Source organism: Carassius gibelio, chromosome B9 (assembly GCF_023724105.1).
Source record: "Carassius gibelio isolate Cgi1373 ecotype wild population from Czech Republic chromosome B9, carGib1.2-hapl.c, whole genome shotgun sequence".
NCBI classification, from domain to species: domain Eukaryota; kingdom Metazoa; phylum Chordata; class Actinopteri; order Cypriniformes; family Cyprinidae; genus Carassius; species Carassius gibelio.
The window spans coordinates 18,909,903-18,927,176 of record NC_068404.1 but is presented as its reverse complement, the minus strand read 5'-3'; the positions used below and the strand labels follow the sequence as shown (position 1 = coordinate 18,927,176).

Here is a 17,274-nt window from a genome sequence, read left to right as displayed (position 1 = left end):
GAAAGAGTCATAACTTTACATTCAGAAGCAGCTGATTCTATAGTTGTTTTACATTAGTTGCTTAAAGAAGTGTAACATAAACATATTCACACTACTCGAGTCGAATTGGACATGCATGTTACCAGTTATAAGGCCTTAGGTCAACTTGCATGTTGCAGTGACAAATGAGAAATCTGCGGTCAGTTAGAATTTACATTGAAATGGATTTCATAAGATACAGACATAAATTTGTGGAATTAAATTTTAATTGGCTTGTTTGTTCAGTATGACAGACAAAAAAGAACATATTTAAGCCATGAAGATCTAAGAAAATGTATAATTTGATCTTGGGAGATTAAAATTATATCACAATAAGTAAAAAATAATGATATTTTTGTTTCTTGAAAATGTAATTGTGTGCAAGTTTTGAAATTTGAGTTAAGTGCTTTAGTACATTAATAAAGCACTTAAAATACTTTCAATTCTTGATTACATGCTATAATGCAGTTAAGTCAAAATAAGTTTCAGGTACACATAAGAAATATTTGAATAAATAATTAAAATAGGCTTCACAGGCATGAGATATCTTCTGTATAGCAACAGGCCTGCAATTAACCAGATTTTAAAGACTGGAAACACCTCCATCTGCTGGTTACTTTGAATATTTTCCCATGATCGTTATTGATCGCTACTGTTTCCCCACAAAATAATGTTAAGTAGATTGGACAAGCGTCCTGTTAACCAACATATCCAAATACATGTCATTAAATGGCTAAAGTGCTCCAGCAGTATTGATAGGACAGAACCGTGACGGTTAACAGAAGAGACAGCAGTCAGTAAAAGATAACTTTATTTAGTCTGGGGCACATCTGTGTTACATCAACTTGTTAATGTTATAAAATACAAAGCATCATTTCAAAATAAAAGCAACATCGCTTTGAAGTTTACTTTGTTTAACGCACGCTTGTCACCTTTAATAAATACTCTCCATTTATACAAGGACAACGACTGCTAACAAAAATGCAACCAAACAATATTTTAAAGAATATATTTAATTTTTAAGAGTCAGAGGAAAGGGAGACACGACAAATGCACAGTTACCACACATCGGGGGGAAAAGCAGAAACGACAAATTAGGGACAGCTGGATTAATGCTCCTCACTAAACTAGTCATTATGTTTAACGTCAAACAGTAGAGTAATATTGCACTGTCTGAGATGTTGACCACTACCTAATACTGCAGGAATCAAGATGGATTGCTCGGTTTAGTTTAAAGTGCACCTCAATGGGGGTTCATTTTGCTCGTCATCGACACATTATATTTGTATCGGTTTCCTCATAAGAGTAATTGTACCCATCTAAAGTGAGACATTAACTTCACATGTCTGATTGGTCTCAAGAGTCATCGTAACTGGAACAGAAAGCTAATACTGTGACTGGGTATTCATTATTTAGATTTTGGCCCCTATACAGGTACCCAGATCTACAGGTTACAGGTCTAGGGGCCAGAGGAACAAGGGTTACGCGTTACAAACGCATGGATGGATTACAAATGGGACAATTAAATATATTATATCTACAATTCTCTTATATAATTAACAAAACATTTATGTTCACGCTTAAGTGAACAATTTGTTTTTAAGGAACACTTTAGGAATCAGTACACATTCAGGTCAGACGTGAACGTGCACAAAAACTTGTCACAGAACAGGCATGAACTGTTCGCCCTTCAGTCAAAAACAGAGAATAGGAAAAGAACAAGGGCACAGACAAAGGAGGAGAAAAGTAAATACATAAAAAGCATTAAGGAACAGTACAAAGTAGAGTAAAAGTGTTGAAAAGGAGAGTAAAAGACACAAAACAGGACGTCTGCTCATGTGGACATTACATGCCTTTTCTCATTCCATTCATTATCAATATCTTCATATTCACTGTTGTGAACATGCTCACTGGGTCCTATAAAATAAAATGTCTGACATCAACCAACAGTAAGGGTTTCCTTTAAAAACAACTGCCCAAATCAATCAGGCAACAGACTGGTCACATTCTCACACACATTTACATTAGCACCGCTCTCGCACAGTTACGTTCACATACACACACACAACGTATCAACACTTCTACTTGTCTACCATAAGAAAAATAATATATATATCTACTTTTCCAATCTCACAGATCTAATTTCTGTTGCTCTGTTAAAATGAAAAGAAAAGGTGCAAACTTGAAAAACTAGTCTGTTGTAAGTGTCTTTGACGGCAGTAGACAAAACACTGCCAATGTTTTCCTTGTCTATCACAACACGGTCAAATGTTACACAATGAACTTGTAAAACAGTTTATACTTTAGATTTTTATCTACTTAAGTCCTCTCAGTGCTTAAAGCTGTTTATAATCATTAGTTATTTTTTAATCAAACAACGGCACCAATTCTTGCCATGTTTAGTAGCATTTTTGTCTTTGTTATGACAAAAAAAAGCGACGGTGACCATGCCAGCAGACTCATTGGAAGCCTTCATCCAATCAAGCCAAGGAATGTGTGTTAGAAATAAAGTCACTTTTCAACCAAACCGTAGTTCATTATTTTGTAACACTGTTCCAATCCGATGGGGGTGCTGAACTCCATACACGTTACATGGATATGTGGTGTAATCGGTACTTGTCGTCCCATTGAGTAACCGGCTCAGTTAACACCGTTAGGGAGCACTATGCAGTATTTTAACAAAGCCTTCTTGAGCTCATTCTGCATTGTTAATGATCTGAAGACGATCTGTGTCACTGGAAGATGAGGATATGGTTGCCTTTAACAGAGAGGCACCAGTTATATACCCTACACTTTGGACTGGATAGGGCTTGGGGGCAGAAATGGTGCTGTCCTGCTATTGGGCATCACATGTCAATCTATTTGAGTGATAGCACAGATGAAGATACAGCCCTGAAGATGATGCAGACTAATGTCAGACCTTCTAAAAGCATTTCTGAGATGTGCTAACCTGAGTAAACAAACCTCACGCTTTGGTGGTCATGTCGTGAACAAGGGGAAAGACTAATGAGTCTTCTGTATTCAACATAAGTTGCAGTTTTAGATCTATAATTAGTTTGTTCTTTATGCTCGAAATAACATTTCTAGTCTGTGAACTGCAAGGAGTTCAACACTAAAGTCCTCTTAAATATTGCGGGGACGTTTCTCAATCCAGCAAAATCTACATTGTTGACATCAGTCATTTAATATCGCTGAGGAATTCGTTTTAATTCCTTTTACGTCCTTCATTCAGTGTGTCTTGATAAGAACATTCCTTAATTTGTCCTCAAATAACATCTGGTCAATGCTGAGCTAGAACAAGCAACCATTTCAATAAAGGACAAATGTTCCTGACTAGCATCTGTCCATCTGAGACACTCTGTCTTTCTGTCTGTTCAACAATCATCCATTCATTCAACTATGAACAAACGCTCTCTCAATGCCTATGCGCGTCTCTGGGGCTCAGATGCGACCATTGCCATGGTTACTGCCACGTCTGGAGGACAGACCGTGAGGGGCGTAGTGACCGTCAGAGTTCAAGATCAGGCCGGACGCCTCACAGGCCAAAGCCAGCTGCCTCAACGAATCCAAAGCATCTAGCTTAGCACCGCGCAGGAGGTCACACTGACCCTAAAAAGAGAGACACATGAATTAAATAAACCGGGTTGGTTATGAGGTTCAGTTAGCATCAGTTAGCTACATACATCAGTGAGCTCTGGTGCATGAATTTGATTAGGTTCACAGTCTGTGCATTAGCAGTGGGATTTTTCAATGACCTTTTAAGCAGGTTACATATTTACACCAGTAGGTGGCGACAAGTGGCTGTCTTTTTGAGTGAATCATTGAATCATTAAATAATTCAATCAAACTGATTTATTTAAAACCACTGTTGCATGAGGATAATGTCAATTAACCACTCCATCTATTTCATGAATCTTATTTTCATTTTACTGCGAACAATTCATTTGTGTTTTGTCACTTGGATGTGCAAAGTATTTCATATACAAGTCACAACAGCAAAAATTATCCTGTAGGGAAATGACAATGAATACTAAACGATGTTTTAAACAAAACATTTATTTATTTATTTTTAGTGGACCTCAGTGGGAAAAACAAAATAATTAAAAATGTATGTCCTCTTTAAAGGACATGGAAGATTTATTGACCAAAGCTCTAAAAATACAGCGACTATTAATAATAGCCAAACAACAAGACTTTGAAGAGACTTGGTTTTACAGAGCTTTTATGGCAATGTCTCTTGTTTATAGTCCCAAGTGTGAGGTAAAAGCTGTTGCATAATCGTTTAACCCATAAACTGTATAAACATCAAATGGAACTGAAACATGAATTTCCAATCAACTAAAACCTACTAGGACCTGCTCATTTCAAAAGTCCACTGCACACACGCTATATTTATAAGGTCAAACACCTAACGTTTGCAAGATAGAATTTCAAAACAACAGAAGCCTTTCTCCCTCTCGTCTAAAAGCAGAGTGAAAACATTATCCAAAAATTCAAGGCTATTTGAGGGAGGGAAAGAGAAGCTCACGCTATTTACCTTCAGCACAGTGATGTTCCAAGTGAAGCTTTCCAAAGCTTTACTTTGTTTACGGCCTTTTAGATTTTCCTTTTCTCCCAACCTGGGCAGGTCTTCATGAAACACCATTCCTAAGAGGACATATAACAAAACAAATACATAACATGTATCATTTTAACTTGTTTTTTTTTTTTTTCTCTGGCTTGAGATTTTCTAAATGCCATTTATGGTGCAAACATGCTTCTGCAGGAACTGAGCTGCCAAATAATGGATGATATGTACTCATTCATCCTCTGGTTAGATAATATTGTGCTTCCCGTGATGAATCTTGGCATGGCCTCCGTAAGCTGCACGTTCATTCCTAATCTGCTGTGCTGTTTCACTCACTCGCTCTTATTTCATCAGTATACCCTCTTAAGGAAATAAAAACACAGTATTTTGACCTAAGTGCCTCGTATATGTGTAACTGGGGGTAAAAAAAAATATTTGTGTGAGAGATAATGAGGCTACAAACAGACAGTGATGATATTCTTATACTGGTAGAAAGCATTTAATGATCTTGTCATTTCCTTTCCTTAAGATTTGACAGTAGTAGCTGTCTAACTGCAGTATTTTGGTAGTTACCATGGTAAAACTGTAATTTGTCCATCTATCATAATTTACAGTACTTCAACAACAGTCAAGCTACTCTTTTGAAAAAGTAGTTACTGTGGCGGTATTACAAGCTACAAAAAATATAGTAACAATATAAATTTTCAAATAAAGTGTTTTATGAATTCTTACCATTACTATTATTACATAATTTTCATTCATTAATAGTTAATTGATCATTTTTAGCATAAAACATTGAGGGGTTTAATTAATGTATCTCAATTATAGGGTGAAAGATCATATAGTATTTAAACATATTAAACATTTTATAAACACCCACATTTAAAAAACTGGGTTGAAAACACATTGAAAAAAGCACAATTTTCTACATTAAATATAAAAAGAAAGGCAGAATGCTCCATGCAGGGACTGTGAATAATTTATTTAAATGGTGAATTGTTTATTTACATGACACCGCCAGAATGAAAAGAGTCACACACAAAAAAAACAAAAAACAAAAAATGAATCAGACTTCCCAAAGCTACATTCTTTGAATATTGCGTCGACTAACTTGGTTATAAAGCTGCGCGTCCAGTAAAATTTCACATAACAGCAGTGTTGTGGTTTGTCATGCTACAAAAACAGATATGCTTTGGAGAAAAGTTTGTGGCTTGTTACTGGAAAAGCTACAAAAAAAGAGCCACTGCATGTGGGATGAAAAGTGTGTGACATTTCAAGGGACCCCCAGTGGTGGGGGACCAACTGCGATTTTGCCAAAGGGGGGCCCCACGAGATAAACAGTACCAGTCCTGCTGTCACACTACTAGAGCATCACTAGTATACGTACCTCATCAACACTGGATAATGTGTAGACTTACATCATTTCAAAACAACTTCGTGAAGGTATTTTCAGCACTTTTCAAGATAAAAGGCAGTGTTTCAAAGTGTTGATAGGGGACTGTGTGTGTGTTGTAGATAATAGGATCTACTCTGAATGCAAATTTGAAAAATCTATGAATTGTTTCAAGATTTTCACACATCCTCTGGGGCCTGACTGAAACATCATTCGGTGGAAAGAAAATACAAAGATGATTCATCCCTACTCATCTTCTCTCCCACACCTCTACTCACCTTCCTTCTGCACTTGTGCGATTCTCTCATGCACTCCATCTGCATTCTCTATTAGCTGTTTGCTGGCAGAGATCATCTGAAGGATGCAGACAGGAAATATTTTATGATCTGCTCATATATTTTCATAAAGAAATTAATACTTCCATTCAGCAAAGACACACTGCATAGATCAAAAGCGACAGCAAAGACATTTACAATGTTACAAAAGATGCTTATTTCAAATATATGATGTTCTTTTGAATTTTCTATTCATCATAAAAACAAAACAAAAAAAAGTGCTAGAATCTGGAAAAAATGCATTAGCAGAACAACAGGTTTCAACACTGATAATAATAAATGTTTCTTGAGCACCAAATCAGCATATTATAATGATTTCTGAAGGATCATTTGACTGGAGTAATGGCTGCTGAGAATTGTCTTTACAAGAATAAATTACATTTTAAGATATATAAAAAGAAATAAGCAGTTATTTTAAAATGTAATAATACTTCATAACATTACTGCATTAAAACATAAATTAAGCCTTCTTTCAAAAACATGAAAACATTTAATCAATCTCCAAAGTATTCAACAATATTGTACACATACACAAATTTTATGAGTATGCCTGAAAAAAATGTGAACCCAAAGGACTAATTTCCTCAAAAAATAACCTTGCTGATCTCAAGTCTCCCAAAAGAATGAGAAACTGCTCATAATTTTGCATGAAATTCTTAATGACTCATCCAAGCTAAATATTACATTATTCATTCATTCATTTCATAGGTCTATACTTTTACTCTATACAAACTACGGTCTCATTTCTGAGCTGACAAAAACATTACTCAAACATTACACATCTGAGAACTCTATTATGAACTATGGAAAAGAGATCTTTAAGCAATAAAATTCTGAGAAGACCCTTGCTGCCCTCTCTCACAGTGCAGATATTTATAAAATGCAGTCCTGCCAGTCAGTGCTGTCTGACTCCCCGGGTCTCAAACACACACCAGAACCCAGAGTCAACCCACAGGGAGAAACAGAGAATGAGGGAACTTACAAAAGGAGAGGAGGAGGATGGTTACTAAAGCCTGAAATGTCTTACTCACTCCGATGTGCCTCTTCTTACTCCCACACACACACACACGTGGGATGGATAAAAAGACAAATGCCATTGTAATGGCAGGTAATGCAGGTAATAGCCTAACATTTAGGAAATGGTTTTATCTGCACATTAGTGATTGCCTGGGAAATTTAGCATAAGCATAAAGTTGGTCTATTATAATCTATGAAACGGAACCACAGACAGCCCAAAAAAAAAAAAAAAGTGGCAATGATGCATGACATTAAATTCACCATCCTCTTACTGTGTCATAACCATTTAGCAGTTTACGCGTGGCATCAGTCAAGTTTCCCACCGGTTCCAGGCAAGGGTAACCTTCCTTCAGAGTGAGTGTGGCACTTGGGGTCCCTTCTGGACTCTGCAGCCTCGTGGCTAAGCTCTGGATGCACTGCTTCAGTGTGGCCATCGGGGGGAGCCCACACTGCTCTTTAAAAGCCACTGTGGCGCTCTAAAGAAAGAGAAAACATGAACACACAGGCACACACCTGGTTAACACAAATAGTTCAGCAAGTCCAAGAGAAAGAGATAAAAGAACATAACATGACAATAAGATAAGCACAAAAATGTCATGTTAACAAACAAAAACAAAAAAAAAAAAACATAAAAATGTGCATAATTTTGGGATTGGGGTAGCATGTTCTTGAGACGTCTCTAATGCTCTTATTTGATAAAAAACACAGTAAAACAAATATTGCGAAATATTATTACAATTGTTTTTAAATATAACTTATTCCCGTGATGGAAAAGCTGAATTTCCAGCAACCATCACTCCTATCTTCAGTGTCACATGATACTTCTATTGTGCTAATTTCACGCACAAGAAATATTTCTTATTAAGCAGCACGGCTTTCACCACTGATAATATTTTTGTGGAATATTTTTTTCCTTTTCTTTAAAAGACAAGAAAGTTTAAAAGAACAGCATTTGTTCAAAATAGTAATCTTTAATAACTTCATACAGTACATTATACACTTTTGATAAATTTTATGTTGCCTTGCTAAATGAATTAATTTCTTATAATATTCTTTTAAAAATAAAAAAGGACCCCAAACTTTTAAATACCATAGTACAGAGTACTCTAAAAGTATACAATCACAACTGCAAGATCTTGTAAAAAAAATAATTAAAAACCTGAAATAAATGGTGACATTTATATTGTTTGACACTGACTTTATTATGTAAAGCTACTCTCGAGTCAGATCCAAAAAAATGACTTCTTTCCTTTATACAGACGGACAAACCTGTGCAATTTAACAGCTTTCTGTGTCTGTTATGACAAAGGCCTAAGCTAATCATATTTCAGCTTTTTATCATACATTTCCCTTCATTACAATGTGGCAGATAGAGAGCCCGTTTCTATTTTCCACCTGACAGAATCACCCACCCACAACCGTGATTAACAAAGCCATTTGGAGATGTACGTGTGTGTTAAGGGGGCTTCATGTGGGCGATTTGGTCTGTATATCTTATTTGTATGAGAAAGAAGTCCACAGGATATGCTGTGAATAAAGTGGACATCGTTGTGGCTCATATATATATATATATATTATACAGCAAAATAGGGGTCAGGGTGTACAGTGACCCCATGAAGTAGACAATGGAAAGGTATTAAAAAATAAATAAATAAAAATCCAACCAAGTGGCTTTTATTTAAAAAAAAAATGATAAGAACACCACTTGGCTAAAATCCTCAAACAAACAAGTCTATTACCAGTGGTGTGTGAGGTAAAAGATTCATAATCATACTGAAAAAGGACCATTGGATCAGACAGATAACAGTAATTGCAAATACAAGATTCAAATAAGTAGTTTTCGGAGCTGCTGTCTAACTGTGTGTTTATCTCTGAGATCAGCAGCAGGTTTTGTGAACACAGTAATTTTGGATGTGGAGTAACTCCTCTTCCTAAACACACTGCGGTGGCAACTGATCCCGTCCCTGTCACCTGACCCCACAGATACTCTACCCTATATCTGTTTTCAGTGTCTGACATGGCCATGTTATTAGTGAGTGACACATTTACAAACACCGAACAGCACTATTTGCACTGACAAAATCTACTTCATATTTCTGTTCGCTATTTCCAAACCATAACATTTAGGCCGCTCTGACTGGGAGAGCCAGCCGTCCATCTAGATGGACCAATGTTTGCAGACACTAATGTGGCCTCATCCAATCACAAAATACATCCATTCACAAAATACACCCATTTAAAATGAAATGTTTTAGTAAAAGGTGCACCCATTGAATATGATAGAAATAATATAAAATATTTAGAAATACAATAAATTACTGAATTCTAAAATGTTAAGAAATTATTCCAATAAAATAAAAATACAAATTATTTACTACTGGTATTTAGCTTTTAAATTATAGGTTTCTATGCTGTGAACTGATAACATTTTAAAACCGTATCAGGATGCTATCCCCCAGCACAGCCCCAAGCATAAAGGGATAAACCTTACTTATTTCTGACGGGAATGAAAACAAGGCCGTGACGGATAGAAGTGCAGTAATTCCAACGGGCTGTCTGTTATTAAACAACATACCGATAGAGTTCAGCTGATGAAACAACTTTCTAAATAACTTTCAACAGAATAATAACTTCATAAAACAGTTTTGAAAGTTGTGAGGACCTTTATACAGTGTGTGATTTTGCAAAGACTGTAAGTCTATCCCTCACAGTGTTGTTTTGATTGTGTTAAATTCAACAGTGTCTAAACTGATTAAGGTCTATACTGTAGCTCACCCCCTGAAAAAAAATAAAATTCTTAATTTACTCAACCTCATGTCATTCCAATACCATAAAACAGAAGTTAATATTGTTTTTATGAAACATGAGAAGTTTCTGTCTCTCCTCTGAAAGTACAGGCATGCAAGCCTAATCTGAATATGTTCATTTTATGAAGCTATTGTATGTCTACACAAAACCTAAACCGCTTGAATCTTATTGATTCATTTTACAATGCCTTTATGACCTTTCTGGATCTTTGGATGAGTCTAATCACATGGAAAAAGCATGCTGGCTGACCAGCACCAAACCACACTAATCTACATAAACATGAACCAGAATGGAAATTCCTACATGTGTAACCTGGTTTTGTCAGCAAGGTGTGGCTGCTAAGTAGAGAAGAAGTCAAATTGCCAGTATTACTGTTGTCTGAACATGCACAACCTCCCTTACCAGTGCATCCTCTCGCAGGTCTGTAGCTTCTCGCAAGGGTCCACTGGCTGGGCGGAAAGTGTCATCCAGCACTTTGATTCCTGTGTTACGCAGAGTGACATACTCTCGTCCACGCCGTGCTCCTCTCCTGACGGACAGACCACGTCTCTGGGCTTTTCCACCACCTCTGCGGTTAGTGATGGCGATGTGGACAAACAGGCTGGCATGGGGCAAAGGGTCTCCAGAGAGGCCCAGCAGGGGCACATTGCGGTATCCAGGCTGTAGACACTCAAAAGCGATGGTGTACTGGCCAATGAAGTCATCACCTATATAATCATCATCCAGAACTACGAAACGCAGCAGCGCTAGTTCAGGCATGTTCACCTGAAAACAGAAAGCAGTGAATGTAATTTATGGCCTCTTCAGGTGTGCAACATTATACAGATGCAGCTGTAAGGAGAATTAAATATCTAGGGTGTGTAAACAGACACTTAACACATGAGCAGACGTTATGAAATATGAAGCATACTAAATTTAGTGCAGACGACCGAGCCAAACGTGCCACTGTAACACTGCAGAATATGGTGGATAAAAGATCATTTGCATAAAGTGCATTCCCACAGTCTCATCTATTTAAATATGGAAATGTTTAGCATATCACCTGGTCATGTGGCTATGTAGGACAAACACACACATTAATAAATAAGGAAGGACACACTTTATAAAAAAATATGAATAACTTCGGGACTGTTACAGGCTGATACAACTTACACAAAAATGACTGTGTAACTATTGTTAGAGGTTCACGTAACCAATAAGCATACTTGCATAGTAACAAATACATTGAAAATAACAGTAAGTCTGTATTTCACTGTTTCCTTTGTGCCAGAAAATCAGGAACAATGGTACCAGAGAGTAATATCACTGAAATTACTTATTTGTGCATCTCCAAAAGAAAACATATCATTATCAAGAGGTGTGTGTGTGTGTGTGTGTGTGAGTGTGTGTGTAACCGTATTCATGATATGTAGATGTATGCATACACAGCATGTACTAACACTCACAAACACAAAACAAGACACAAAAGAGTTATGTCACACTCGATATGCATATTCATACTAAGAAAAGGAAAAACAGAGAAAATCTGGCAGGAAAACACAGACAACAAAGATAAAATGCCTCAGCTGGCAGCAGACACCCACACAGACGCCTGGACACAACTCATGCAAGAGAAATAGTTCAAGACAGGTATGCAGCATCTCAGAGAACGTGCTTCATGCTTCTATACATGGACAAATTTTATGAACTCTACAGACAAAACTATATTCTATGATATTACCATGTTTTTGGGCATGGTAATACCATGTTAAGACCATGGATGTATGATGCTGTAATAAGAGTACCAAATAAGTATTGTAATACAATGGTACATAAATTATTACAGAGCAGAAAGGTGCACACATCTAGGTATGACAAATACATGTATACTCTAAAGAGACATTATATAAAGAGTTATATAGCAAATCTCAACTGCTGTATTGCTAGCATCTTTGCAAAATGCAAGAGTATTCATATATTATCATCACCCAACTCTAATCTGTTAAATGCAACTGTTGGGCAAGAAGTTATTAAAATGTCATCAAAAAGCATCATGATTTTCTGTAAAGCTGCTTTGTAGCAATATGAATTGTGAAAAGTGATACACAGATAAGTATGATTTGACTTGACATTGTGACTGGCATCATTAGGGGTACAGAGCTCTCAGTTACTTATCTCTTTAGTGAAAAAGGCCACAGGAAGAGATGTAAAAGCATTCTATCAGATCCCACCAGGGGATGCGCATTTGCTCCTCTCTCTGTGTGTGTGTGTGTACGTGTTCATTTGTTAGCGGGACTCTGATAGGTGTACCACTCCCAAGACTTATAAATGTATGACGTCCTTGAGCTCCAAGCAACAAGAGACAAACAAATGCAAACAACAAGAGGCACAATCCCCCAGGACAGAATAAGTGTGTGCATGAGAGATATATTTGAGATTTCACTGGATCCTTCTCAAAACCTCCTCTTCAAATAACCATATGGCACAGTCTTTGGTTTAAATCACAATAGCAGGGATTTAAATTTATAAGCGCTAAGTCTCACCCACAATTTTTATCACAGTCTATTTTAAATATAATGTGTATGATGTAGAAACCCATCCAAAAGGCAAATATCTACATTTATATTAAACATGGAAGTGCAGTGCCGAACGGTTCTAAGAACAGTCAGCTACATTATGGTTCCAGTTGTATTTCCACTTGAGCCTGTTATGGCATGGCACGATTACTAACCATTCTCAGCCTGGAATTCTCTGCAAGGTTGGACAACCGTGCTTAGCCGTGCTGTTAGAGTGCGTATGCGTGGCATCGCCACTCTGTTGACTGCACCTGCTTATATAGCTACATATATATATATATAGCTTTTGAAAGGTTCATTTATATGATCATGTTTATACATATTATGAAGGCCTGGTTGAGCACTGATGGGTTGGCAATTGGGATAAGTGTCACTTCCACAAGGCCACTCACTCACAGGACACCCACAATGGCATAGAAGCATTGATGTGCCTTCATTACTTTTTGTCTGGCGAAAGGTGTAGGCTAAGTAATCAGTGGCAAGACAGAGCTGGATGTTTGTAATTGAGTGAACGCAAACCGAGGTCTTACTTAACCCATATTCACCCATATCCACCTCCAAAAAACTCCCCACAGCATAGCCAGCAGCTGAATTTAGGGGTAGCTCTGTCAAGTTTGTTTTGACAATGTTGGACCAGCAAGATGTAAAAGCTGCTGAATTTGCTCCCATGGCAGGCAAAACTTTTGACATAGTAGCTATTTTGACACTATTATGAAAAAGTGCACACTAACTATGATTTAGGACAACCATTCACTGTCTCGCTGCCACAGTTTGACCAAACTCCCCATCACATTCATTCTCTTTAAATAGAATCCTAACTACGTGCTTCCTAATGGTTTGCCAGCTGATGTGCCTTTGTATATTATAATGGAAAAACTAAATACCATCAGTATAATGCAGCGGTTCTCAATACCAGTCCCCCGGCCCCACTGCTCTGCACATATTGTGTGTCTCTCTTTGTTAACACACCTGATTCATATAATCAGCTCATTAGAAGTGAGCTCCGTGCATGAACTGTGTTCCAATTGACATGGTCTCTACACAGTGTTTACTGCTCCCACTTCGCAGGGCACTTATGTTCGAATAGAACAAATGTCTAAAGCAATAAGAGAAACATACAAAAAGTGCAGAGCAGTGCGGCACAAGGACCGGAATTGCATTCTTTGCATTAAAACACTTCAATTAATTAAACACTGGGTGTATTACAATTTTAGAATGGAATATTTATTAGGTTATGCATAATTTCTTGACACAGAATTACAATCGTATCGACTGAAATGTGAAGAATGTTTTTGCACAGTGGTGCCACTAGCGGAGTGAACTGTGAACAGCGATAAGGTTTAGCTAAGAGTGGTCCAGACTAACCTTACTAACGAATGACTTACAGAAGATATATTAGACTAAGAACATTTCAGGAAACACGTATTAACGTAATGTTAAAACTTAAGGTATAACTTACGAACAACGTCACGTAAAGATCGTTTTGGGAAACGTAGCCCAGAACCGTGCGGCCTGATAGTGAAAAGATGTGGACCAGCAACTGTTTGGTTACCCACATTCTTCAGAATATCTTCTTTTGTTCTCAGCACAAGAGAGAAATTAATACAGGTTTGGGAAAACTCTTTAGTGCGTGTGCTTCAGAAAAAGCTCAAGTCAGAACAGCAGATGAATTAAACGTTTAACCGGCAAAGCTTTAAAGCACATGCAAATAATTTACTTTTGTGACTGTGAATAAGTGCACAATACAGTGTTGTGTGAGTGTTAATCTACCACTGAGTTAACACTGAAGTGAATGTCACATCACATTGTATAGCATATTAAGATGGAGGCATCAAAACTGCAGTTGACAGAATGTGCGCTGTATCACGATACAACAATATTTCTTCAAAAATAGTCATATTGTTCACTACTTTTTTAAAGCCTCTAATTTCCTCGTTTCAGCATGAAATGCAAGGGATATGGAGCTTTGTTATAATCTAACCTTGAAAAGTTATTTTTTGTGGTAAACAATATGTATACGAACAGTATTAAAGTAAGTTTTAGTATTGAAAGTACAACTTACAATACGAACAGTTCTGGTTTGCTGTGTGTAGCTTCAACAAGGATTTTTAATATAGCCAAAAAGGAACAACAGGCAAACAGAAGCAAGGAGATTTCATAGCTTTTATATGAATAATAGCACTACTAATGGATTCTGGTTCAATGAAAAACGACAATAGTGTTTACTGAGTGCTTGAACATCTCTCTGCTTGTTGACAGAAACTAGTATTCTTGACAAAAACATTTTTAGCCTTCAAAAATTTCTAATAACAAAATTCCCTCAAATATACACTAACACTCTTTAAATGAAACTTGTAAAAATGTTGGCTGCTTGGTTTCAGGAGTCTTACTACACATCCAGAGTGTTGCATGTTTGTGTCCACTTCATTGCATTGGAAATCACAGGTAAAACAAACCCTCACCTGCACCAAGAAACTCTTAATTTGCATCTCGTAATTAAAGCTGTCTGAATTTGGCATGCAACTGTAATTAGGCCCTGCTAAAAGAAAGGTCACATCATTAAAAAAAATAAAAAATGTTGGAAGAAACTGGCATCCACTTATTGAGCAGTGTAATGAGGTATCTAGACTGTAGGTCTGAACTACAATCCAGGGCAAGAGCATTAGTGTAAGCAGGCCATTAAGTTTTGATGTAGATCTTCCCTAATTACAGATCTAAGAAGAGTTGTGTTGAGTTGCACACTCTTGCGTCATCCCACTGCATCCATGAGGACAGACTGCAACCATTAACCTCATTCTGGTTATGGTTCACAGGTCAGTACTCTATACATTCATGTTATTTATGTATGTGACATTTCTGTTATAGTTTCCAGCTCAGGTTAACACATGCTAAGAAATGAAAGAAACGGAGCAACCAGTGAGAGCTAACCTTATATAAACTCCCTGCATTAGAACAGAATATGTTTTTGTCTAACTACATTGAGAGAAAATAAGCATGTCTTCAAAAAACAAAAAACAAAAAAAACAATCAAACTAACAAAACAAATCTCAGATTCTGTCTTGAATCAGAGCTAAGAGCAGAATTAGCTTTCAGCCATTTTGCTGTCCTCTGAAATCTTCTTACAGAAAAACAATTCTCTCAGAATATAACAATCCTGAAAAATATTAGATGTTAGAATGTATAAAATGTTAGATTGGAATCACCTTGTTATCATTGCAATCTTCTAAGTGAGGTCAATGAGTATGTGTTTTATGACTGAGCTCAGTCAGAACGGTGTTAATATTGCATGCAGCAGGTAATCAGTGTGAGACATGGCTCAGTTGCTGCTTCATGGACTGCAGCATTCTGATTAAGACACATGAGAATGGACACTGCCCTCAAGACTGATACACACAGAGAAGCTCAGAATAACCTTGCACGTCACTGGCCACACCAGAGAATACAAGGTCAAAAACCCACAGGCAAGGTGCCATGTAAAATGTCTCATGTCTCAAAGTTTCATACAGTATTTTTCTATCTCAGAAAAATATTAAACTACAGACCAGAAATCAATCATTTCCAGTATGGGAGCTGTGTTCTGATCATATTTGTATACCTCTCAGTCGCCGTTAGGATACTTTAGGAATGAGTGAGAAATGCCATAAGCTGATGTTGCAAAAAGTCAGCTACTTCTACTATAAAACTGCATTTTTTTCCAGTGTAAACTAAACAATAGTTTAATCCAAAAGTTTTTTCTTTTATAAAACATGTTGGAGATTAGCTGATAGGCTGTCAATTAATTAAATGATAATCTGTTTCCTCTAAAAAGCTGTTTATTCAGGATAGCCTCTCCTTCACTGACATACATAAAAAAATGCCTCTGGTCTCCTTTCCCACATACTGCCAAAACAGGAGCGTTAGCATTAGCCATTATGCTTTTTTGGCTAAATTTTGCAGGCTTACCTTCTAGTGGCTTTGGAGAACAAGGACTGAGAGAACTGTGAGTGAGAGCGCAAGTGCAGCATCCACTCATGTTGCCAGATCCAGTTATAGTAAGCATTGTTGTACTTGTCTTTTCTTCTTAATTTGACAATTAAGAAAGTCAATAGAGTGCGAAGTTCCAGTATAGGGTTAGCAATATCTTTATCTTACCTTATTTACAAAAAAATTTAAGTTATTTCTGGTTTTTATTTTTGTTTTTTGTTTTCTTGATTTTTCATTTGATTTCATACCAATATCTGGCAACACTGCAATGATAACCAGAACTTTAACTGACAGTAATCAAAAGAGCCCCCACACGTTATTGCTGACAGGATAACAAATTCAGTAAGGCAAACGCAGTATCATAGTATCATAACCCTCATGCAAAAATCTGTAAACAAGTACATCTATGCCATTCATTAAGTATTGTAGATAAATGTTCACAAAATCATGCCAACAACATCATCTATATAGCAATGGTTATTAATGAAAAATATAACAGTAATAGGCCTATGTATTGTTGAATGAATAATAAACAACTGATAAAATTATATACCCCTAACCTAAAGTAAAGGTGCAATATGATATAATTTAACAATACCTATTCTTCCAAAACCATAA

The 17,274-nt window shown here is 36.8% G+C and overlaps 1 protein-coding gene across 2 annotated transcripts in view; it reads right to left on the bottom strand.

The window, feature by feature from the left end:
* Nucleotides 1-812: 812 nt before the first annotated feature.
* Nucleotides 813-17,274, bottom strand: part of LOC127964866 (inactive phospholipase C-like protein 1) — a 62,040-nt gene continuing 45,578 nt past the window's right edge. For both annotated transcript variants that reach the window (XM_052565285.1, XM_052565286.1), the window contains exons 4-8: nucleotides 10,541-10,903; nucleotides 7,603-7,806; nucleotides 6,257-6,332; nucleotides 4,556-4,665; nucleotides 813-3,627 (exon numbers count right to left, since the gene is read on the bottom strand). In XM_052565285.1, coding sequence (XP_052421245.1) covers nucleotides 3,460-3,627; nucleotides 4,556-4,665; nucleotides 6,257-6,332; nucleotides 7,603-7,806; nucleotides 10,541-10,903 — 921 coding nt within the window. In that variant the 3' untranslated portion in view covers nucleotides 813-3,459. The remainder of the gene's footprint in view (nucleotides 3,628-4,555; nucleotides 4,666-6,256; nucleotides 6,333-7,602; nucleotides 7,807-10,540; nucleotides 10,904-17,274) is intronic.